Source organism: Staurois parvus, unplaced genomic scaffold (assembly GCF_062004578.1).
Source record: "Staurois parvus isolate SC_StPar_1 unplaced genomic scaffold, SC_StPar_1.0 ptg000214l, whole genome shotgun sequence".
Taxonomy (NCBI): Eukaryota; Metazoa; Chordata; class Amphibia; order Anura; family Ranidae; genus Staurois; species Staurois parvus.
Genome location: NW_028318010.1, coordinates 1,590,258 through 1,616,584, shown reverse-complemented (window position 1 = coordinate 1,616,584; position 26,327 = coordinate 1,590,258). Strand labels below are relative to the sequence as shown.

The following is a 26,327-nucleotide window of genomic DNA, read 5'->3' as shown; positions in this document are numbered from 1 at the left end:
GTGTGGGCAGGGACATTTGGTGACAGATTAATTGGGTCATAACAAGGGGCTGACTATCAACTCATGGGGCCCCTGGGCAATAGGAAATCATGGGGCCCCTGTGTCCTTGCCCACACTCAAATCACACCCAAAAAGCCTATGAAAGGTACCAGGGGCATCTCATGGGGCCCCCTACTGACCCCGGGCCCTCGGGCAGTGCCCGGGTGCCTTAATGGGCAGTCCGCCCCTGGTCATAACTTCTTTTATAGTAATGTAACAGGAGAAACTTACCTTTGTATGTTACAGTCTTTACTTGACTCTCATTTATATCATTCCTTTAGTTGGAATGACATAAAATGTGATTTCAGAAAGATGCTGCCCCACCACACTTTGTTATCACCATGAAAAATGTTTTACATCACACTTTTCCAATGAGTTGGTTTAATTGAATGGTCTTCTAGGTCTCTATACCAAAAACCACTAGGCTGTTCTCTCTGGAGTCATCTGAAGTCAGCAGTCTATTGAAATTAGCCCAGAACGATCAATGCACTCAGAAAGCAGCATGATGCTGTAAGCTGAGCTGCGCATGCACAGCTCAGTGTATATCGCTAGTGACAACAGCAAGCAGGCAGGTAGGGCCATTGTATGGCAGAAGAGACAGGGCACGCCTGTTCTGCAATGAAAGCTTGCTTGCTCACAGTTTCTTACAGCAGGGCTTCAGTTCTGTTTTAGAGTCTCATATACATTTGTGGGTGGGAAAGGGGGGGGGAGTAGGCAGTTGAGCAACCTATTTTTTTCTCCCTGACCACCCTCCTTAAGCTAATATGGTGGCTGAAGAAGGTGGATGGTGCACATACTGCAGCAAAAATTATACCCCATGTTGTGTTTGGAGGGCAGCGTGAATGGAGTTTTACTGAAACCACCATGCAACCGTGTATAATGCATGCAGTTGCGGTATGGTACTGCAGGTTTTCAAGCGTTATCCAGTATCCATTAGGTGACATATCACTTCCCAGCTGTCTGTCAACTGTCCTATTAAAAGCAATCCAGTGAGGATCGCTTTTCAGAGGGCAGTCTAAGTGTAAACAATCCCAAAGGAGGAAAAAATCTCTGCATGTAACAACAAACATTCTGCTACATTAAACAAGGGACTTTAAAATGGACTTCCACCCAAAAGTGGAAGCTCCGCTTTTCTGTCTCTTCCCCCCTTCTGCTGCCACATTTGGCACTTTTTGGGGTGGAGCAGGTACTTGGTTTCGACAGGTGTCCCCTCCAACGGCGAACTGAGCCGTAGTTTGGCACCCCCCGCAGCCCTCTGGGAAACTTCCAGACCATTCACAAAGCACAGTGCGCTTCGTGCATGCGCAGTAGGAACCTGCGGTGAAGCTGCAAGGCTTCACCGCTGGTTTCCCTTAGTAAAGATGGCGGCGCCAGCACCCGACAGTCTATTAAAGAATCAACTCGGGGTCAGGACACCGCCAGATGCATAGACAGGTAAGTGCCCTACTATTAAAAAACAGCAGCCACAGTATTTGTAGCTGCTTTTAATTTTTTTTTGGGAGGTGGCGGGAGGCCGGAACTGCGCTTTAATTAAACAAAAAAGATGTGGACAGGCAGGTTTTTTTAATGCAGAGAAGACATGCGGTATCTCTCCTGCATTAAACTTTCTTACCTGCACACTGGGGTGTATTTACCACAAGGCAAACAAGGCATTTGCCTAGGGCGGCATTTTTCAGGGGGAGCACTGTCCCTGAAAGAAGGAAAGGAAGAAGGGACACACGCATCACGGGGACCAGGTGGGATCTGAGAGAGGCTGCAGGCTGCTTGATGGTGTATGCAGAACCTGACTCTTGTTCCCGGGGATGTCTGCAGCTGTGAAGGTGAGTGTCTTATCTCTTGTGAGGGTGGGGGTTGCCAGTGTATAGGAGGCAGTGGTAGAGGAAGGCTCTCTTGGGTGGGGGTTGGGGGGGACTGGGGTGTTGTTGGTCTATGGGGGGAGCCACTTTTTGTGTTGCCTAGGGCAGCACAAAACCTAAATACACCACTGCCTGCACATGTAGAGATCAGTGTACAATTTTGGCATCTGCTTAGAAGAATGAACTGTATATGAAAAGACAAAAAGAGGACGCACGGGCCTAGTGCATTTCCTTTAAAGAAGGAATTTATTGATAAAAAGTAAAATACTCATAAAGAAATAAAATGAAATGGAGAGCATGTCACAAGAAATGCAGCGCGGTCCAATCACCCTGAAGGTGGTCTGGTGTGGGACTGTAGACCTCTAGGTAGCTGATGGCTGACGCGTTTCGAGGCTGTGCCTCTTCATCAGAGCTCTGTCTATTCATAAACAGTTCTATCTGGATTTCCCTGGCCAATTGGGGGCAGCACAGCTTGCATTCTTTCCATACATATGTGGGGATACTGACATTGTGGAGTCCACTATCCAGCGCAGGAGCACAGGCATTCAGTTGCTTTTTTCTTCATATTAGATGAATGAATACCTGGAGTAAGGTCATCTTGAACTAGCCAGTCAAAGCTCTGAAGATCAGTACCCGAAAGAAGACCAGCTGAAGATGTCAGCGGCTGGTGAGGGAGCTCCTGGAGACTACAGTGCTGGTATGAAGGTGAGTATAGTCCTGCTTTAGGGCTCATTCAGATGGGTGATTAGTCCCATCCTCCATGTAAAGCTGCATTTTGCTGCATCTGCATCCACCTTTATGCAGGCAGCGTACTGAAGTGGATACACACACAATGGTTGTACAGACACGATTGCATATCAAAATCTGACAAGCCAGCACCTGCAAGTGCACGGATCTGAACGCAAAAGGGTTGATTTACTAAAGGCAAATAGACTATGCACTTTGTAAGTGCAGTTGCTTCAGAGCTTAGTAAATGAGCAGAAGCTCTGCTGTTTTCCATCATCCAATCATGTGCAAGCAAAAATGCCTTTTTTTTTAAGTTTCCTTGCATGTGATTGGGTATTCATTGTAAAGTCAAGTTTCACTTCATTTACTAAGCTCTGGTGCAACTGCAAAGTACACAATCTATTTGCCTGATCCACCCCATAGTGTCTATGTTTAGATCTGTGTACCCGCTCCTGCCCCAATGCCTGTGTCTGTGCATGCACTTTTATAGGATGCCTGTGCACAGCTCTGAGATGGATTCAAATGCAGCAAAATTCCCCTCTGCATTGAGGATAGGACTCATCACCCGCCTGAAAGAACCTTTAAAGTAGAGCTGCACTGTATCTGAGAATCACAAACCAAAAGTGCTATTAAATTCATTTGTAATATTCAAAGCAAGCACCCCAATCCACCCATGTCTCCATGCTTTATTTTGCTGAGAAATTATTTTAAATAATACCCCTTGGCATTTCTGGCAGTGGCCATCTTGATTAAGGGCAGATGATTCATGTATCATTTACTTCCTTGAATCCATCTTCCCTTAGGTCAGCCATAGGCTGTGCTGAGAACCTTCCCTCCCCTCCTGAAAACTGCTGGTATGTATGACATAATTTGCCTAGGCATGGAAACCAGGAAGTAACTGAAGAAATGTGTAAAAATAAAGGTTTAAAACATATAAAAATATTTTATCCTTTCCTATTTTCAAATGCTAGCAGCATAATAATTAAAAATAGTCCATGTTGATTGAGAGAGTGAAGTTCTGCTTTAAAGTGGAGTTCCGGCCTCCGGCCCACCGCCAAAGAAATTAATAGTCAGCAGCTACAAATACTGCAGCTGCTGACTTTTAATATTAGGGCACTTACATGTTCATGCATCCAGGGGTGTCCTCACCTCGAGCCGATTCTTTAATCAACTGTCGGGTGCTGGTGCTGCCATCTTGACTAAGGGAAACTGGCAGTGAAGCCTTGCGGATTCACGACCTATTACCTACTGCGCATATGTGAAGCACCCTGCGCTTTGTGAATGAACCCAGAGGGCTGCGGTGGGGGGCGGGTGAACTGAGCTGGAAGTGGGAGAGGGTACCTGTCAAACCCAGATACCTTCTCCCCCCAAAAGTTGTCAAATGCGGAGGGGGGAAGAAGGCAGATAGGCGGAGCTTCCACTTTTGGGTGGAACTCCACTGTAAGGAATGCTCATTGTTCTTGTATTCAGAGTATACACAAGTGTCATGACATCCAAGGCTCTCAATTTGGGCAGTTACGGTAATAAACATTTAAAATAAATTTTTCGCCTATAGACTTTTGGGACACTCTGGGGGGGAATTACTAAAACTGGAACATTCAGAATCTGGTGCATAGTTACATATTTAGTCTGGCTGAAAAAAAGACAACTGTCCATCCAGTTCAATCATAATAAATTGTAATCCTATACTCACAGTTCATCCAGAGTAAGGCCAAAAAAGCCCCAGCAAAGCATGATCCAATTTGCTCCTGCGGGGGAAAAAATTCCTTCCTGATCCCCCAAGAGGCAATCAGATATTCCCTGGATCAACTTTACCCTCGGTTCCCATCTGCGCAGGTAGTGCCCCTGTGGGACGCGTACAAATGCCTGCAGCCGCACAACCCACACAGAGGAATGCAGGATCCGCGGGCAGGTGCCATTAATTCCACCTGCACTGGAATTATTGGCACTTCAGTTCCCGTGCGGGCTGCGATTTCCAAAGTAGTGCAGGGACTTCTTCCCTACATATCCCGGGGCACTGGAGTCTATTCAAATGAATGGGCTCTCATGCCTGCGCAAATCATGGCCTGCACAGGCGTGAACCATGGCTAACCTATAAATGTTAGTATCATGTTATATTATGGTGCAGCTTGCGTATGGTAGCCAATCAACTTCTAATTTCAGATTGTTCTGTGAAACTTTGGCAATAAAACCTGAAAGCTGATTGGTTTACATGCAGAGTTGCACCAGATTTGCAGTTTTAGTAAACCAGCCCCATTGTGTATCCACTGAAAATTGAAATACATAATAGATGTGCATTGACCAGTTCCATGTTTGTAGATAGTTATAGTGCATATAAAAAGTCTACACACCCCTGTAAAAATGTCAGGTTTCTGTGATGTAAAAAAATGAGACAAAGATAAATCATTTCAGAACTTTTTCCACCTTAAGGCCCGGTTCATATATATGTGGTGTGGTACATCGCATGTGATTTGCACAGGAAGCGCACCGCATTCCTGTGCAAATCACGTGATTTGTGTGCGGTGCGATTGGAGCCATACATTTTCATACATTACATAATCGCACCGCAACAAAAACGTGCAGGTCCCTTTTTTTGGTCTGGACTAGAATCGGATTGCATGAGTATTCACACCTATGTGATAAGATTCTGCACATCGCACCGCGGTTTGTGGACCGCTTTCGGGGTGTCGTTAACTTTACATACACACACACGCAGCGGCTCGAATGAACAGGGTGCAATTCTGATGCAGTGCAGAATTCGCACAGAAAATGCACCGCATCATTGTGAACCAGAGCCTAGGCCCCTTTCACTGGAGCGTTCTGTTTTTTTCATCAGTTCAGTCACGTTTTTTCCAAGAAAAAACGGATCAGTTTATATCTGTTATTCATCAGTTTACATCTGATTTTCATCAGTTTACATCAGTTTTTTCATCAGTGTACATCTGTTTTTCATCAGTTTACATCTGTTTTTTCATCAGTTTACATCTGATTTTCATCAGTTTACATCAGTTTTTTCATCAGTTTATATCTGATTTTCATCAGTTTACATCAGTTTTTTCATCAGTTTATATCTGATTTTCATCAGTTTACATCTGTTTTTTTCATCAGTTTACATCTGATTTTTTCATCGGTTTACATCCTATTTTCATCAGTTTACATCCATTTTTTCATCAGTGTACACCTGTTTTTCATCAGTTTACATCTGTTTTTTTTCAGTTTATATCAGTTTTTTCATCAGTTTACATCTGATTTTTATCAGTTTACATCAGTTTTTTCATCAGTTTACATCTGATGTTCATCAGTTTACATCCGATTTTCATCAGTTTACATCTGTTTTTTCATCAGTTTACATCTGATTTTCTTCAGTTTACATCAGTTTTTTCATCAGTTTACATCTGATTTTTATCAGTTTACATCAGTTTTTTCATCAGTGTACATCTGATTTTCATCAGTTTACATCAGTTTTTTCATCAGTGTACATCCGATTTTCATCAGTTTACATCCAATTTTCATCAGTTTACATCAGTTTTTTCACCAGTTTACATCTGTTTTTTTCACTAGTTTACATCTGTTTTTTCATCCGATTTACATCAGTTTACATCCGATTTTCATCAGTTTACATCTGTTTTTTTTCATCAGTGTACATCTGATTTTGATCAGTTTACATCTGTTTTATTTCATCTGTTTTTTCATCAGTTTACATCTGATTTTCATCAGTTTACATCAGTTTTTTCATCAGTTTACATCCGATTTTCATCAGTTTACATCTGTTTTTTCATCAGTTTACATCTGATTTTCATGAGTTTACATCTGTTTTTTCATCAGGTTACATCTGTTTTTTCATCAGGTTACATCTGTTTTTTCATCAGTTTACATCTGATTTTCTTCAGTTTACATCAGTTTTCTCATCAGTTTACATCTGATTTTTATCAGTTTACATCAGTTTTTTCATCAGTGTACATCTGATTTTCATCAGTTTACATCAGTTTTTTCATCAGTGTACATCCGATTTTCATCAGTTTACATCCAATTTTCATCAGTTTACATCAGTTTTTTCACCAGTTTACATCTGTTTTTTTCACTAGTTTACATCTGTTTTTTCATCCGATTTACATCAGTTTACATCCGATTTTCATCAGTTTACATCTGTTTTTTTTCATCAGTGTACATCTGATTTTGATCAGTTTACATCTGTTTTTTTTCATCTGTTTTTTCATCAGTTTACATCTGATTTTCATCAGTTTACATCAGTTTTTTTCTTCAGTTTACATCCATTTTGTCATCAATTTACATCAGACTTTTTATCCGTAAACGGATAGATGAATAACGGACATACAGAAAGCCTGTGTGAAAGGGGCCTTAATGTAACCTATAAACTGTACAATTCAGTTGAACAACAAACTGAAATCTTTTAGGTGGAGGGAAGTAAAAATAAAAAACTAAAACAATATGGTTGCATAAGTGTGCACACCCTTAAACTAATACTTTGTGGAAGCACCTTTTTACTTTATTACAGCACTCAGTCTCTTTGGGTATGAGTTTATCAGTTCAGAAAAAGTTACGAAATTACTTATCTTTGTCTCATTTTTTTACATCACAGAAACCTGACATTTTCACAGGGGTGTGTAGACTTTTTATATCCACTGTGTGCGTCCCCAATCTAGAAGTTTGCACTGGACTAGTTTAAGATTTCAGTGTTTTTTATTGAATCGTTTCATAAAGGAAGGACATAAGTAAAACAAACAATATGAATAAACAACGTTCCATCGTATATACAGATAGAAACATCAAAATCTGCCGCAACAAGTGGCAGTTAAGATGAGACATAAATCGTGGCCAGTTCGAGGCATAGTTTTTAGTGAAGTTTTATAACTCCTGGTTCTCCAATCGGTGTGATCAGGGATTAATTGCAGTGTTTCATGGCCCTTGTCCCAATATTGGCCTGGAATGGAGTGTGTGTTGTGAGCTGGCTGTGTATGGAGGTGACCACCCTCCCTCTCCCCCGCTGACAATAGCTCGATTCTTCTCCTGCCTCTGATGTAGCTGGAAGCGTTTTTAGGACAAGCCCAATGTTATGACAACGGATGGTGTTTACAGAGGGAGGCGCATGGCCACACAATGGGTTAACCAACTCCAGCAGCGTGCCCAGCTCTTGTTAACCCTTCGCCGCCCAATCAGCTGCAGGCCAGTAGAGGTCACTGACAAATCAGACCACCGTGCGCTGTATGGATCTAGATTTCATATATATAGTGGCAGCACAATAAAACGAGACAGTGCAGTTAGAACAGAAGAGCTGACAATCTAAAAAGGGAGGGGCGTGCCATGTAGTAATAGTGATCCTGGCTGGGAGGACCTCCAGTGTCACCTGTCCCCGTGTCCCTCCCGTCCCATCCTGGTGTTCCCGGTGTCCCAGGTGTGCCGGGCCCCGCCCCCCGGGGCTGGAATGCGGAAGCGGGTGGGAGGAGGAGTCCGGAGAGACACGGCGGGGAGAGTCCCGGAGAGAGGAGCCCGGGACAGCGGGGGGGCACCGGCGGAGACACACAGCGAGCCCAGGGCGATGACACGTGGAGGATAGGGAAGGGGAGCCGCCCGCATTGTGTAGCCTGCCAATGTGAGCCATGTCTGCCCACACCGCCCTCCCCCCGGACTCGGAGCCTGTGCCCCCCGGGCTAGACTCAGGCCAGGCTCTGGAGCCCAAGAAGAAGAAGCCCAGGAGCGGCACTCTGCGCCGGGCACTCAGCTGGCTGCGCGGGCGGAAGAAGAAGAAGGAGCCGGGGGCCAAGCAGCAGCAGGAGAGTAATCAAGGTGAGCAGTGCCAGGTGTGTGCCATATGGAGGGGGGCGCACCACGTGACCCGCAGGGTGTAGCCGGTCAGGAGGTAGATGGAGGACTACCTACCTGTCACTGCCTGACCACTTACCTTCCTACATGGCCAGGTCATTCACATGTTGTCACTGAGCTCTGCTCACCTCAGCCATGCACAGCAAACTTTGCCAACTTGTTTTTTTTATGAATCCTCGCTTCTTATTTGATCCCAACTTTCTGTTTACAAAATATGTCATTGCATTGCTCTAGAATCACACGATCCCCTGTGATGTCACTGAGCTCTGCTCACATCAGCCATGCACAGCAAACTTTGCCAACTTGGTTTCTTTAATGAATCCTCGCTTCTTATTTGATCCCAACTTTCTATTTACAAAATAGGTCATTGCGGTGTTCTAGAACAGGGGCCCCCAAACTGTGGCCCTTTGCTAGCCTTTATCCGGCCCTTCGGTCACTGACACCAGCAATGGGGCACTGTTTCTTCCACTGATGACACCTATGGGGTATTATTCCTCCCATTAATACCAATGATGGGGCACTACTCTCCCTCCTACTGACCACCATCCCTGCTGCCATGTTTATTCTCACTGAGGCTAGGCCTGGGACATTTTCTACCCCTACTGGGCACACTTCGGCCCTCTTAAAGTCTGAAGGACCATAAACCGGCCCTTTGAAAAGTTTGGAGACCCCTGTTCTAGAATCACAAGATCCCCTGTAATGTCAATGAGCTGTGCTCACATCAGCCATGCACAACAAACTTTGCCAACTTGTTTTTTTTTTTAATGAAACCTCTCTTCTTATTTGATCTCAACTTTCTATTTACAAAATATGTCATTGTGTTCTAGAATAGGGGTCTCCAAACTGCGGCCCGAGGGCCAGATGTGGCCCTTTGCTAGCCTTTATCCGGCCCTTGGGGCACTGACACCAACAATGGGGCACTATTTCTTCCACTGATAACACCTATGGGATATTATTCCTTCCATTAATACCAATGATGGGGCACTACTCTCCCTCCTACTGACCACCATCCCTGAGGCCATGTTTATTTCCACTGATGCTAGGCCTGGGACATTTTCTACCCCTACTGGGCACACTTCGGCCCTCTTAAAGTCTGAAGAACCATAAACCGGCCCTTTGTTTGAAAAGTTTGGAGACCCCTGTTCTAGAATCACAAGATCCCCTGTAATGTCACTGAGCTCTGCTCACATCAGCCATGCACAACAAACTTTGTTAACTTTTTTTTATTTTAATGAAACCTCTCTTCTTATTTGATCCCAACTTTCTATTTACAAAATATGTCATTGCATTGTTCTAGAATCAGAAGATACCCTGTAATCAGAAGAATGACAACATACTGTCCCAGCTGAGATTATGTAAACACAATCAATCTGCTCAAGATTTAGCTGTCTAGATTTTCTAGATTGGATCCCATGCATCTGATCATAAACAACACAACTGACGTGATTTCGAATATGAATATAATCTTCGCTGAAATACGTCTTTTTTGCAGCGGTAAAAGTACAGAGTTGAGGTCAGATGACAAGTAAAATGTCTGACGGCAGCTTTCTCTCTGTGACTTTGCAGATAAATATCAGGAGATAGAAAACACGTCCATGGGACGCTGTTAATGAATAATTAAGCAGCGCAGAAGTGAAATCATTCTTATGTTTTCTCAGAATGCCATTATATAAGTATTAGAAATACAGCATGAGAGGAAGACGAGTGTCAGTTCAAGGTCAATGTATATTACTGGGTTGGATTTGAGGTATGGATCATCAGTTAGGAGACGCTTAATATTGAAGAGTATGTGAAAAGTCAGGCTGGCTACCTGGGGCAATACATACCCATGTCCAGGCTTGTATGCTTTACTCTGCTTGTTCCTATAAGTTGGGCTATGACATGTTGTGTGCTCCCATAGATAGGCCTATCCATCATGCTCTAGCTGCTTGTAGAGTTTTACAGTAATGCAAAGCACTGACAGAGGCTGAACATAGTGCTTATTGTGCCTGGTGGGAACCCCATAAACAGCAACATATGTCATCAGCACACTATGGATTCTTATACCAAATGTTCATAGAAGCAATCACATCACAAACAGTGTCAGTAGAATATTTAAGGGCTTGTTCATACCATACATGTGTAAAAACTGATGGAAAAACTGCACAGATCTGACTTGCATAGGTTTGTTCACACCATGTGCAGAGATGTGTATTTATTATGTACGTCTCTTCAAGGACAAAAAGAAAACAATTGTTTTCTATGTGTCCTGCTTACACAATAATGCTATCATGTGTGGACTTTTATCTGAGCAGTAACTTAAAGCAGAATTCCAGTGAAGCTGCAAAAAAATAAAAGTCAGCAGCTACAAAAACTGTAGCTGCTGACTTTTATAAAAACAGACACTCGCCTGTCCCTTGATCCTGCGGTGTCCTCCCCACAGCCCGTTTCACTGGCCGCTCTGTGCTCCCGGCTCTGGCATCTTCAGTGTGGGCACCCGGCTGTGACAGCTTGCAGCTTCACAGCTGGGTGCCCACTGCGCTTTTTGAAGGGTCCCCTAATCTTCTGGGACCTGTCATGTGTCCCAGAAGACTACGGGGAAGAAGGGGGAGGACAACATCCACATCCGATCGCCTAGACCAGGGTTCTCCAAACGTCCAAAACAAAGGGCCGGTTTACTGTCCTTCAGACTTTAGGAGGGCTGGATTGCACAGTGAGAGTAGAAATGTCCCTTCGTCAGTAGCAGTTTAAAAAAATGATATAGTGCTTGTAGTCAGTGCAAGAAGGAATAGTGTCCAGTCATCGGTATAAGTTGAAGGAACAGTGCCCCATCATTGGTATTATTGGGAGGAATAGTGCCCCATCATTGGTATTATTGGGAGGAATAGTGCTCCATCATTGGTATTATTGGGAGGACTAGTGCCCCATCATTGGTATTATTGGGAGGACTAGTGCCCCATCATTGGTATTATTGGGAGGAATAGTGTCCCATCATTGGTATTATTGGGAGGACTAGTGCCCCATCATTGGTATTATTGGGAGGACTAGTGCCCCATCATTGGTATTATTGGGAGGACTAGTGCCCCATCATTGGTATCAGTGGGAGGAATAGTGCCCCATCATTGGTGTCAGTGGGAGGAGTAGTGCCCCATCATTGGTATCAGTGGGAGGAATAGTGTCCCATCATTGGTATCAGTGGGAGGAATAGTGTCCCATCATTGGTATCAGTGGGAGGAATAGTGCCCCATCATTGGTGTCAGTGGGAGGAGTAGTGCCCCATCATTGGTATAAGTGGGAGGAATAGTGCCTCATCGTTGGCATTAGTGTGAGGAATTGTGCCCCATCGTTGGTGTCAGTGGGATGAATAGTGCCCCATCATTGGTGTCAGTGGGAGGAATAGTGCCTCATAATTGGTATCAGAGGAAAGAATAGTGCCCCATCCTTGGTATTAGTTGGAGTAACAGTACCTAAATGTTTATATCAGTTGGAGGAATTTTGCTCCATCATTGGTGTCAGTGTAAGGAAAAATGCCCCATAGTTGGTGCCAGTGGAAGAAATGGTACCATCTTGCTGGTGTCAGTGGGAGGAATAGTACCCTGAGGGCCGGATAGAGGCAATAAAAGGGCTGCAGTTTGGAGACCACTGGCCTAGGCAATCGCAGCAGACGTGGGAGTGGGTACCTGTCAGTATCGGGTACTCACTCCTCCCCCGCTCCTCAAAGGTGCCAATCCTTAACAGGGAGCGGGGGACCAGTCCTTAATGTGTAACTTCCCCTTTTGGGTGCATCTCCGCTTTAAATTCTCTGCAAGGGCACAAAATAACAACTGTTCTCTGTGTACCCTATTCACATCACAATGCTAATGTTCCGTAAGTTTTTATTCAGCAGAGAAAACTGCATACGTGTTGCAGATTCCTTCACATAAAAAAATCCGCACACGATTGCAGTGTTATGAACAGGGCACATAGAGAACAAGTGTTTTGATTGTGTCCTTGCAGAAACAGGTGCAGAAAAACACACATCTCTGCACATGGTGTGAATGAGGCCTCAAGGACGTGCAGGACCCCTTCAGCAGGCATCTTTAAAACCCAACTCCAAAATGAAAACGTATTCCTTGCAGTGGGGCTGCCTCCGCGTTGCAAGGTTAAGTGTTCATTTAGGCCTGGTTCACACCAATGCGTTTTTTTGATGCTTTTTGCAGAAAATAGGTTGTCTATGCGACACTGCTTTTTTCAGTTGCTGCGGTTTTTGGTCAGGGACATTTTTAAATGCAAAACAGTGGATTTTTGATTCAATCGACTTATCTGGAGATGCGGCAGAAAAGCACTGCATTTGCATTTTGCATTTTTTAACCCAACAACAAAATGGGCAAAACGAAAAAAAAAAAAAGCATCAAAAAACTTGTGAAAAATGTGTGTGCAAAAAGCACTGCAGAAATGGATCACAAGCAGACTGCATAGGTGTGAACCAAGGCTTAAGTCTAGGGGGCCACAAAATGAAGTTTCATTTACCTGATGCCCCTGGAAGCCGGGTCCCTCCTCTACTCCTACTCCCCTTGCGTTCTCGCAGTGGATTGTCCCTTTCATCTTCACGCTTACTGCCCATTCACTGCATTGTACTTGATGACGTCAGAGGAGCAGCAACATCCAGTGCATAGAGGAGAAGACGCTGCGTAAAGAGAGTCTGCGGGAGCGGAGGATCAGGTAAGTAAAATAGCCTTTTTGGTGCGCTAGCCCTAAATTAGCATTGAATCTTTGTAGTACGAGGCCAGCCCCATTGCATAGGAGGATTTTCACTTTCTCTGGAGTTCAGCCTTAAAATGCCACTGAAACATTATGCTCTTACACTTGATTTATTATGTTATGTTTGTGTTCCCCGAGTCTCACTTACAAAGTTCTTCTAGTGTGACCTGCTTATCATAACATACCTGAAAAAGGGGTCCCGGGTGACCCGGACATGTTGCAGTAATGATGATTGTGATGTGATCGCTTCAATAAACTTTTGTAAGGTATTTTCAGTATCTTTAGTGCCAGTTATGATTTATTTCAGGTACTTATATAGCGCTGTCAATTTATGCAGCGCTTTACATATATATTGTACATTCACATCAGTCAAAGGGTGTACAATCTAAGGTCCCTAACCTACATACATATACTAGGGCCAACTTAGACAGGATCCAATTAACCTACCAGCATGTCTTTGGAGTGTGGGAGGAAACCGGAGTACCTGGAGGAAACCCACACACACGGAGAACATGCAAACTCCAGGCATGTGGTGCTGTGGTTGAGATTTGTACCAATGACCCTGGTACTGCCAGGCGGAAGTGCTAACCATTTAGCCACTATGCTGCTCTACAGTTACCCGTTGCTTTAGCACCCTTCTACTCCAGGCTTCTATCAAGAGCATGGGATAATACAAGTGTTGGCAAACCATGACACGGTTCTCACTTGTCTTACCGCCTCCTTATTGTTTATGACAGGTACATACAGTATATAGCATCATCAATTTACACATCTCTTTACATATATATTGTACATTCACATCAGTCTCTACACCTTCAAGGAGCATACAATCTAAGGTCCCTATCTAACATGATAGGGACAATTTATTTACTAGCAAAGCTTTGGAATGTGGGAGGAAACCCACACGGGCACATGGATAACATGTAAACTCTAGGCAGGTATTGCTGTGTTAGGTATTTGAACCAACAACCCTAGTACTGCTAGGCAGAAGTGCTAACCACTTAGCTACTCCCCAGCCTTGTACCAATTGAAGCATCACCAGTATGCGTTTATCACCTGGAAAGAGTTATGCTCAAAATTGTACTGTATTGAGCAAGGCATTTGTGTGTTTGTTAGGTGTTAGTTGATTTCATTCAACTGTTCATATGCATACATGTAGCAGCATGGAGTGAGCCTTATCTTGTGTAATCACATGTATGCGTTGCTGTTATGTGTCAGGAAGTGTTCAGCTATTATGACAATCACTTGATCAGGAATTGGTGTGGTATCACCATGCATGGCACGAGTAGGAGATTTTTTTTACAGTCAGGTCCATAAATATTGGGACATCGACACAATTCTAACATTTTTGGCTCTATACACCACCACAATGGATTTGAAATGAAACAAACAAGATGTGCTTTAACTGCAGACTGTCAGCTTTAATTTGAGTGTATTCACATCCAAATCAGGTGAACGGTGTAGGAATTACAACAGTTTGCATATGTGCCTCCCACTTGTTAAGGGACCAAAAGTAATGGGACAGAATAATAATCATAAATCAAACTTTCACTTTTTAATACTTGGTTGCAAATCCTTTGCAGTCAATTACAGCCTGAAGTCTGGAACGCATAGACATCACCAGACGCTGGGTTTCATCCCTGGTGATGCTCTGCCAGGCCTCTACTTTAACTGTCTTTAGTTCCTGCTTGTTCTTGGGGAATTTTCCCTTCAGTTTTGTCTTCAGCAAGTGAAATGCATGCTCAAATGGATTCAGGTCAGGTGATTGACTTGGCCATTGCATAACATTCCACTTCTTTCCCTTAAAAAACTCTTTGGTTGCTTTTGCAGTATGCTTTGGGTCATTGTCCATCTGCACTGTGAAGCGGCGTCCAATGAGTTCTGAAGCATTTGGCTGAATATGAGCAGATAATATTCCCGAAACACTTCAGAATTCATCCTGCTGCTTTTGTCAGCAGTCACATCATCAATAAATACAAGAGAACCAGTTCCATTGGCAGCCATACATGCCCGCGCCATGATACTACCACCACCATGCTTCACTGATGAGGTGGTATGCTTAGGATCATGAGCAGTTCCTTTCCTTCTCCATACTCTTCTCTTCCCATCACTCTGGTACAAGTTGATCTTGGTCTCATCTGTCCATAGGATGTTGTTCCAGAACTGTGAAGGCTTTTTTAGATGTCGTTTGGCAAACTCTAATCTGGCCTTCCTGTGTTTGAGGCTCACCAATGGTTTCCATCTTGTGGTCAACCCTCTGTATTCACTCTGGTGAAGTCTTCTTTTGATTGTTGACTTTGACACACATACACCTACCTCCTGAAGAGTGTTCTTGATCTGGCCAACTGTTGTGAAGGGTGTTTTCTTCACCAGGGAAAGAATTCTTCGGTCATCCACCACAGTTGTTTTCCGTGGTCTTCCGGGTCTTTTGGTGTTGCTGAGCTCACCAGTGCGTTCCTTCTTTTTAAGAAAACAGTTTTTCAAACAGTTGTTTTGGCCACGCCTAATGTTTTTGCTATCTCTCTGATGGGTTTGTTTTGTTTTTTCAGCCTAATGATGGCTTGCTTCACTGATAGTGACAGCTCTTTGGATCTCATCTTGAGAGCTGACAGCAACAGATTCCAAATGCAAATAGCACACTTGAAATGAACTCTATAGACCTTTTATCTGCTCATTGTAATTGGGATAATGAGGGAATACCACACACCTGGCCATGGAACAGCTGAAAAGCCAATTGCCCCATTACTTTTGGTCCCTTAACAAGTGGGAGGCACATATGCAAACTGTTGTAATTCCTACACCGTTCACCTGATTTGGATGTAAATACCCTCAAATTAAAGCTGACAGTCTGCAGTTAAAGCAAATCTTGTTTGTTTCATTTCAAATCCATTGTGGTGGTGTATAGAGCCAAAAATGTTAGAATTGTGTCGATGTCCCAATATTTATGGACCTGACTGTATGTTCAGTAGTGTATTTAGGTTTTATGCTGCCCTAGGCAACACAAAAATCGTCTGCCCCCATGGACACCGACCAACACCCCCCCCCCCTCCCGTGCAGAGAGCCTGACATTGACCAACAGCACCCCTGCTCCCCCACCCGGGACAGCCTTCCAGTACCCTCCCCCTTCCCCGGCGTTAAAGAGACACTTGCCTTCACAGCTCCACACATCCCTGAGAATGAGAGCCAGGCTCTACATACACTATCAAGCATCCCACAGCCTCTTTCGGATCCCACCTGGTTCCCATGGTGCACTTGTCCCTTCTTTCATCCCTTCTTCTGGGGGGAGGGACTGCCCCCCTGAAAAATGCAGCCCTAGGCAAGTGCCTTGTTTGCCTTGTGATAAATACACCCCTGGTTATGTTGGGTCAGAGTAATGGCAAGGCATATACAACTAAAGTTTAAAAATATTTTTTTCATGAATTGGTGACAGTTTTCCTTTTATAATGGAAAAGCAGTAGACATTCAGGGTTGAACCTGATTTGTTTCCTGGAAGGTTTACATCCCACTGCTGGAAGACAGCTCTGTATATAGCTGAGCCTGCATACAGCTAACTGCAGTGAACTTGCATGGCGGTTTTCTTCAACCCTTCTCATCAGAAAACACTCCTGTTGAGGTGGTAACTTCTGTTGACGGCCTGGACGTCTCTGTGAGATGGTTGCAGTTCCATCTTTGTTAAATAACCCCTCCCAGTTATGCCATGACTCCTAGCAACAGTAAACCTTTTAACTGAATGCTGGGCGACATAAAAGATACTCCGGATTTAGTTGTGTTTCCAACTGGCATCCTTTCTTGGGGCTCTTGATGAGCCTCATCACCCACAGAGCGTACTGCAGGAAGAGGTGAAAGGTACTGCATACCAATGATGGCCCAGAGGGGAGTCCATACCAGGGTAGAGGTGTCCATATGATGATCCAGCTGACCCACTGAGATATAATTATTCTCAAATGCGTGATGTTATTACGCATCTGGTGAGTGCGTAATTCTGCTATTTATTTATCACCGGAAGACTCACTAAGGATCACTTATATTTGAAGCTTCATGTTTATTCAGTGATTGATATATAGACTTTATCACCTTATAGGCACTATTTGCACTTTTATGGATGTGCATTTACACTGTAGTCACTTTATGCATTTGCCCTGCTGATTGAATTGTCACTTGAATTAAGTACTACCTGCACTTTATACGATATTAAGATAATTTCCCATCATTGTATTGCACTTTATTATATTGAGATTTACATCATTTTCGCGCTGCACCTTATTATATTATTTTGTCTCAGGAGGTTATTGGTGCCTTTCGGTGTTACAACAGTTCACCCATAGCGCTTACTTTTATGCCTTTTATTCTGTTTTGTATCTTTACTAAGAGGAAATGTGTGTCAGTCATACATACATAATGTGTATATGGTGAGTGTACATTCGGTTCTGAAACTAAGGAAAAGTATAATCCCCCACTCCCCCTAGACCTTTGCATCACTTTTTACGTAGTTATTGTCTGCCCCAAGGCAATCAAAGCATTGTGCATAGAGTTACAAGTAATCAGAGCCACATGCCGCCCATTATTTACAATTAACTAGTGTTTTGGTATGATCTAGTGGTAGTATTTGCACGTTTATACATGAACACTATGGCCACCATAGGCTCCAAGGAATTGTCCTCTGATCTGACCAAATAATGGTCATTTTAGGAAACAGTCCTTGGCTGATTGCTATCTGTGGAAAACTCAAAATGCCCATCCAGATTTTTTTTTTATAAATCCCTATTGTTTTTCTTATAATGTAGGGCTACACGTAGACATTGGACTGCAGTCACTGATTTTCTCATTTTTGGGAGTGAAGATCTCATAACAATGAAAGCTAGATCTGAGTGTTGTGCAACCAGTCTCAACAGACTCAGACCAGATCTCTGTTCAACTCCCCTTCCCAGGTCAGCTTTATCATAGAAACAAATGTGACTTTCTTCATGATACATTAAGGCTCCATGCACACTAATACTTTTTATGAGCGAAAAAAAATGCTGGATGAAAAACTCCAATAATAAAGTTTTTGTGCCAGTTTGTAGTAGCATTTAGAAGCTTTTAAGAGCATTAGCATTTTTTCAGTACAGGAAGAAAACATAATTTGAGGAGCATTTAGATGTGTTCAGCTTTTTTTCTGCCAGGAAATGCTTCCAAAAAATCTTTTTTTTCTGCTCCTAAACGCTGAAGCTTGAAAAATGCTTCTAGCATAAAGTAGTATGCATGGACACATAGGATAACACTATTAGGCTCCATGCACACTAGTGTTTTTGTGTTTCAGCTCAAAAAAGTTTGAAAAAACCACTGCACAAAACCGCTGGTGATAGCATTTTAGGAGCGTTAGGGTTTTGCAGTAGATGTAGGGAATAAAAGCTAGAAAAAAACTGTTAGGAACGTTTTAGTAGCGTTTAGGAGCGTTCAGAGTTTTTTTACCTGCTGGAAAAACGTTCCAAAAAGAAGCTCTACAATTTTTTTTCTGCTCCTAGATGCTGAAGCTTAAAAAACACTATTAGCCTAACGTAGTGTGCATGGACACATAGGATAACACTATTTAGCTTCTAGGAGTAGAACAAAATGCTAATAACAGCTTCTAGGAGTGTAAAAAAGTACTAGTGTGCATAGAGCCTTAGCTTCAAGGAGCAGAAAAACTGCTAGTGTGCATGGAGCCTAAAGCAGTATTATACCCAAAAGCAAACATTTATTATATTGCAGCTTACCAATTCTTAGATGTGATGTCTGTATTAGTTTTGCTTTCTTCTATTTTCATCTGGTGATCTGGCCAGTAAGTCTGTTGCTTTTTAACAAAACAAGCTCTCTTGCAGTTACAGGGATGCAACAAACCATTTTCCACTTACTGGGTGCTTACAATAGTCAGCTTTTATTTATTTATGTAAAACCTTTATCCCAAAAGGAAAAAAAATGTTTACTGTAACCGATTATAAAGTGTTAGCTGAAGTGTGGCTTCAATTTGTTAGTGTATTTAAATCTGCTAGTACTTCTAACACTTTCCTCCCCTCAGACTGACAGTGCTGCTGTCCAAAGGTGCCCCTTGTGCTCCTTCATCCATACTTGGGGCACTCTCAGGAGGTGTGTTACTGGCCAGGTTACCAGGCGAAATCAGGAAAAAAAAACTTAAAAAAAAATCGCTCCACATCTAATGATGTGGTAAGCTGCAAAGTATTACATTTTTACCTTTGGGTTAATACTACTTTAATACTGCTTCATCGTAGATTCACACCTAAGCGTTTTCTGCAGCATTTTGCTGAGACGCAGTACAGTCCATATAACATGATTTCCTATGGGACAGGTTCACATCTCCGCGTTTTCACCCGGTGCGTTTTTTGGAAAGGGTCAGGGACTTTTGTGAATGCAAAAACTTGCGTTTTCTATAGACTTCAATAGAAACGCTGCAGAAAAGCATGTATTGCGTTTTTGGCGCAATTATGCTGCATTTTGTGTTTTAAATCTGCCTAGCAACAAGGAAAAAATTATTTTAAAAACGCAGCAAAATTGCAACGCAAAATGCGATGCGGAGACGGCTCAGATGCACCCTGCATAGGTGTGAACCTAGCCTCAATGTGCACATTTGAGAGAAATCATTTGTCATGTTTATATTACAATTTTTCTACAGAAAAATCGTGCTGCAGTTGCAAATTCAGATCTCCATCTCATGTCTATGGCTAGCCTATTATCTGCTATTATATAGTCCCTAGAATTACCTAGCCGAGGGGGTAGAAACTACGGAGACCACATACATAAACATCCCTGCTGTTTAGGACATGTGCTAACGTGTGTGTTATGGGTCTGTTGCGTCTTATATAATATAAAGCAGTGTTCTTCCAGTATATTTTATTGTAACAGCAAAGTGCACTAGCATATATGTGTGAATATATGGGATTTGCCTTGTCCTGCCTATTTCCTAAATGGTCGAACATGACACACAAGCACTTTCCTTCCTGTGTAGGTTACACACCCTTTTTCCCCGGAGCTGTGTAACACATGCTGGGTGTATCTGTGTGATATCACCGATTACATTTGCAGTTGTATGTAGTCTGTTGTTCATCTCTAAGCTCGTTTGCAGAAGTTGTTCCAGCAGTTTTCAGATTAACATTTTAAAATTGTTTTGTCCATATTCACAAGTGTCTGTATTGATCTAGTACAAATATAGTTTATCAGACCTCAAATTGTCTTAGTCATTGTAAGTAAATGTTTGTAAATTTGTGTTAAGAAAAACTCCACTTATACGCATGGCTGTAATGCCTACTTATGAATTCCAAAGGGTTATGGTTTTTGTTCAGCCAGCTATCTATCTATCTATCTACACACACACACACACACATACATATATACATACATACATACACACACACACAAAAATACAAACACTGCGGGTAAAATAAGTATTGAACATGTCACCATTTTTCTCAGTAAATATATTCCTAAAAGTGCTATTGACATGAGATTTCCACCACATGTTGGTAACAACCCATGAAACGAGGGTGGACATTTCAGCAAGACAATGATCCCAAACACAAAGCCAAGGAAACTCTCAATTGGTTTCAAAGAAAGAGAGAAAATAAAGCTTCTAGAATGGCCCAGCCAATCATCTGACTTGAATCCAATAGAAAATCTATAGACAGAACTAAAGATCAGAGTTCATAGAAGAGGCCCACAGAACCTTCATTACTTGAAGACTGTTTGTGTGGAAGATTGGTCCAAAATCAAATTTCAGTTAGTGTACAATACTTTTTCCTTGTGCCATTCCATTTTATTACACACAACTTAATTTCTGAACTTATTTGTTTTGGCTTTTTTGTATGTATGGATTGTTACCGACATGTGGTGGAAATCTCATGTCAATAGCACTTTTAGGAATATATTTACTGAGAAAAATGGTGACATGTTCAATACTTATTTTACCCACAGTGTTTGTATGTTTATGTGTGTGTGTGTGTGTGTGTGTGTAGATAGATAGATAGATAGATAGATATACAGTTGTGTTCAAAATAATAGCAGTCAGACATCACTAACCTGATCAATCACTGTTTTGGTAGAAATGATATTTCTACATAGCAAATAATTTACTAGCAGGTGTAGTAGAGTAATAGAAATCCAACAGACCCAACAGTCATGACATGCATGCTGCTGATTCTGTGTAATTGAATCACTAATTGAAAGGGGCATGTTCAAAATAATAGCAGTGTGGAGTTCTATTAGTGAGGTCATTCATTCTTTGAAAAGCAGGTGGCAATTATTGCCCTTATTTAAGGAAGGAAGGCAGCAAATGTTGTACATGCTGGGTACAGTGCATTTCTCTCTGAAATTCTGAGGAAAATGGGTCGTTCCAGACATTGTTCAGAAGAACTGCGTACCTTGATTAAAAAGTTGATTGGAGAGGGGAAAACATATAAAGAAGTGCAGAAAATGATCGGTTGCTCAGCTAAAATTATCGCAAATGCTTTAAAATGGCAACCAAAACCTGAAAGACGTGGAAGAAAGCGAAAAACTACCATTCGAATGGATAGAATAGTCAAAATGGCAAGGACTCAGCCAACAATCAGCTCCAGGAAGATCAAAGACGGTCTAAAGTTACCTGTGAGTACTGTTACAATTAGAAGACCCCTATGTGAAGCCAAGCTATCTGCAAGAAGCCCCCGCAAAGTCCCACTGTTGAAAAAAAGACATATGCTGAAGAAGTTACAATTTGTCAAAGAGCACATTGACTGGCCTAAAGAGAAATGGCACAACATTTTGTGGACTGATGAAAGTAAGATTGTTCTTTTTGGATCTAGTGGCCAGAGACAGTTTGTCAGATGACCCCCAAACACTGAATTCAAGCCACAGTACACTGTGAAGACAGTGAAGCATGGTTGCGCAAGCATCATGATATGGGGATGTTTCTCATACTACGGTGTTGGGCCTATTTATCGCATACCAGGGATCATGGATCAGTTTGAATACATCAGAATACTTGAAGAGGTCATGCTGCCTTATGCTGAAGAGGAAATGCCCTTGAAATGGGTGTTCCAACAAGACAACGACCCCAAACACACCAGTAAACGTGCAACATCTTGGTTCCAGACCAACAAGATTGATGTTATGGAGTGGCCAGCCCAATCCCCGAATCTTAATCCAATAGAAAACTTGTGGGGTGACATCAAAAATGCAGTTTCTGAGGCAAAACCAAGAAATAGAGAATAACTGTGGAATGTAGTCCAATCATCCTGGGCTGGAATACCTGTTCACAGGTGCCAGAAGTTGGTTGACTCCATGCAACACAGATGTACAGCAGTTCTCAGAAACAGTGCTTATACAACTAAATATTAATCAAGTGACTCAACGGAAAGCAAAATCTTCAAACATTTTTCAGTTTATACAGTGAATGTTTGAGTTTGTAAAGAAGAATACAAACACTGCTATTTTCTTGAACAGTCTAATATTCACTTTTCTTCATTTTTTTTTAGAGGAACAACACAAATTTGATCTATTTTTCTTCATGTTTTGATTTGGAATAGAATGTGTAGTGTTCCCAATGCATTTGTGTGTATGGAAATAAAAGCTATTAGAAGGATTTTGAGCTTTATTCACTTTTTTCAACACACTGCTATTATTTTGAACACACTGTATATCTATATATCTATAGACAGTCCTCGAGTTACAAACAAGATAGGTTTTGTAGGTTTGTTCTTAAGTTTAATTTGTATATAAGTTGGAAATTTTTTAAGCATAACTCGAGGCACAAAAATTATTTTTACGTTTTGTGGATAGCATAGGGAAGGGTTAATACCCCTGTAACATTTGTTTAGCTGTCTGTGCCCCTGTTCAGAAGATTTTACCATACTTTCTGGCCTTGTGACAATAGGAGTATGAAAATTTTGGGTTGTCTTGGAAACAAGGATTGGTGATAAAGCTTCAGTAGAGACACCTTTTTCCTATGATAACTCTTACAGGAGTGAATTTCCCTTACTAGGGATAGATTTCCTCTCACTTGTTGTCACCCTCTGTTTGTAAATATGAGTCATATGTAAGTTGGATGTATGTAACTTAAGGACTACCTTTATATTTCATATTCTACATATTACACGGTTTTGATGTGCTCCTGCCTAATGCTACATGTATAAAGGTACAGTACATGGACAATCTGAAATGTGTTCTTCAGTATTGCAGTCTGTTCACAATTTTAGCTAAATGAGTGAGGACTGACACACTTTTATTGTAAATATACTGTGTATTATGAAGAAACAAAAGTATTGGAAAATATTTTAGTCTTAACTCTTTTATTACTGAAGGGTAGTTTCGGCCTTTGTGACTAAATTTTGGCTTTCAAGCCCAATCGCTGGAAAAAAAATTGTTTGGTTGGAGCATGGAATTGTGAAGTCTATATTTCTGCCCCGGAGGTAGTAGATCAGAGGGAAAGGAAGTGACAGCCAGTCTCTGTAATGGGGACAAAAGTAGCCACAAAAACATTGCTAGAACCTCTGTGAGGTTTTTGCTGCTGTCCATGCATCCTTGTCTCAATGACCACCATTCCCCTTATTTTCTTTTCCTGGGGTCACAGATATACAAGTCTGAGGATATCTCTGTAATGGAGAATCACACTGCAAGAAAAACCCATCAGAAATTTCAACCTTTCTCAAGTTTACTTAAAATATAGCTGGTGTTTGGCTTTGAAGTGACACCAAAATCTAGTTAACTGTTTCCCGTCCGCCCTATAGCAGAAATACTGCTACAGGGCGGCACGGGAGCGCAAAATCATGTGTATATATACATGATTTTTCAGTTCTGGGTAGGGGGCACTCGCCTGCCCTACCCGCTCCACCATTCGCGGCTTCGGCTGTCAATCACTGGGACCCGGCTTGTGATTACTTACCAGCACCCGATGATCCCCGAGCATTACCGGCGGGAGAGAGAACTGTATGTAAACAATACAGTTCTCTCCCCTGTCAGCTCATGCACACTGCTTTTATGGCTCTGCATAGTTTTTTTTTTATTTGTAGCGCAAATAAATACAAAAAGGCACAGGCAATCAAATACCACTGAAAGAAAGCTCTATTTGTGTGAAAAAAGGATGTAAATTTCATTTGGGTGCAGCGTTGCATGACTGCACAATTGTCAGTTAAAAGTTACGCAGTCCCGTAGCGCAAAAAATGGCCTGGTCAGGAAGGAAAGGGGGGGTGGAATCCTCTGGAGAGCAAGTGGTTAAAAAAAATTCTATTCAAGTATGTCAAGTCCCTTGGCCTCCTGAATTTTTTTTTTTTCTCTTGGGTGCTGTGGTCTGACTTCTATTAGAGGGTGGCTGTGTTCATTCTCCATCTTCTCACTTTATGTGCAGTATGAACGTAGCTACCCCCTCTTGCTCTTTTCCAAGAAGTACAAGGGACTGTGGACTATGGATTTGTACTGTGCATAGAGCATTACACATGACTGCAACTAATGTGCACAGCTCATTCCAAACAAATGGAAGTGAAGGTGAAAAGGAGAGATTTGGAAGCTCACAGAGAATGTTACAAGAAGGCGAAAAATGCAATAAGAAGCAATTTCATGAAAAAAAGAATTAATACCTATTAAGTAGTGGATGTATATGTTTATTTCTAGTATATGTAAACTCAACCCATTCAATTTAAAATAAAAATGCAAGGCACAATATTTGTGTGCATGTATGTATGTGTATATATACAGGTGAAACTCGAAAAATTAGAATATCGTGCAAAAGTTCATTTATTTCAGTAATGCAACTTAAAAGATGAAACTAATATATGAGATAGACTCATTACATGCAAAGCAACATAGTTCAAGCCGTGATTTGTCATAACTGTGATGATTATGGCTTACAGCTCATGAAAACCCCAAATCCACAATCTCATAAAATTAGAATATTGTGAAAAGGTGCAATATTCTCGGCTCAAAGTGTCCCAATCTAATCAGCTAATTAAGCCATAACACCTGCAAAGGGTTCCTGAGCCTTTAAATGGTCTCTGTCTGGTTCAGTAGGAATCACAATCATGGGAAAGACTGCTGACCTGACAGTTGTGCAGAAAACCATCATTGACACCCTCCATAAGGAGGGAAAGCCTCAAAAGGTAATTGCAAAAGAAGTTGGATGTTCCCAAAGTGCTGTATCAAAGCACTGTATTTCATCCCAGATCTGGACCAGGGCATCACTGAGCTCTTGGACAGTCTGAGGAGAAACCTGATGGCATCGGATAGACCGAAACATGATATCCCAGAAGTGTACTATTGGATTTAGGTCAGGTGAGCGTAGAAGCCATTCAATGGTGTCGGTTCCTTCGTCCTCCAGGAACTGCCTGCATACTCTCGCCACACGAGACCGGGCATTGTCGTGTACGAGGAGGAACCTAGGACCCACTGCACCAGCGTAGGGGCTGACACTGGGTCCAAGGATTTCATCCTGATACCTAATGGAAGTTAGGGTGCCATTGTCTAGCCTGTAGAGGTCTGTACGTCCCTCCATGGATATGCCACCCCAGACCATCACTGACCCACCACCAAAACGTTCATGCTGAACGATGTTACAGGCAGCATAATGTTCTCCTTAGCTTCTCCAGACCCTTTCGCGTCTGTCACATGTGCTCAGGGTGAACCTTCTCTCATCTGTGAAAAGCACAGGGTGCAAGTGGTGGACTTGCTAATTCTGGTGTTCACTGACAAATGGAAATCGAGCTCTATGGTGCTGGGCAGTGAGCACAGGGCCCACTAGGGGACGTCGGGCCATCAGGCCACCCTCACGAAGTCAGAGACATTCACACCAGTGGCCTGCTAGAGGTGATCTTGTAGGGCTCTGGCAGTGCTCATCCTGTTCCTCCGTGCACAAGGAAGCAGATACTGGTCCTACTGGTGGGTTAAGGACCTTCTACGGCCCTGTCAAGTTCTCCTAGAGTAACTGCCTGTCTCCTGCAATCTCCTCCATGCTCTTGAGACTGTGTTGGGAGACACAGCAAACCTTCTGGCAATGGCACGTATTGGTGTGCCATCTTGGAGGAGTTGGACTGCCTGTGCAACCTCTGTAGGGTCCAGGTATTGCCTCACGCTACCAGTAGTGACACTGACCTTAGCCAAATGCAAAACTAGTAAAAAAACAGTTAGAAAAGATGAGTAGGGGAAAAAGAT

The 26,327-nt window shown here is 42.4% G+C and overlaps 1 protein-coding gene across 1 annotated transcript in view; it reads left to right on the top strand.

Annotated features, from left to right (window-relative positions):
- The first annotated feature begins 7,988 nt into the window (after nucleotides 1–7,988).
- NHSL3 (NHS like 3) overlaps nucleotides 7,989–26,327 on the top strand; it is a 91,473-nt gene continuing 73,134 nt past the window's right edge. Inside the window, exon 1 of the mRNA XM_089678998.1 lies at nucleotides 7,989–8,426. Coding sequence (XP_089535124.1) covers nucleotides 8,240–8,426 — 187 coding nt within the window. The 5' untranslated portion in view covers nucleotides 7,989–8,239. The remainder of the gene's footprint in view (nucleotides 8,427–26,327) is intronic.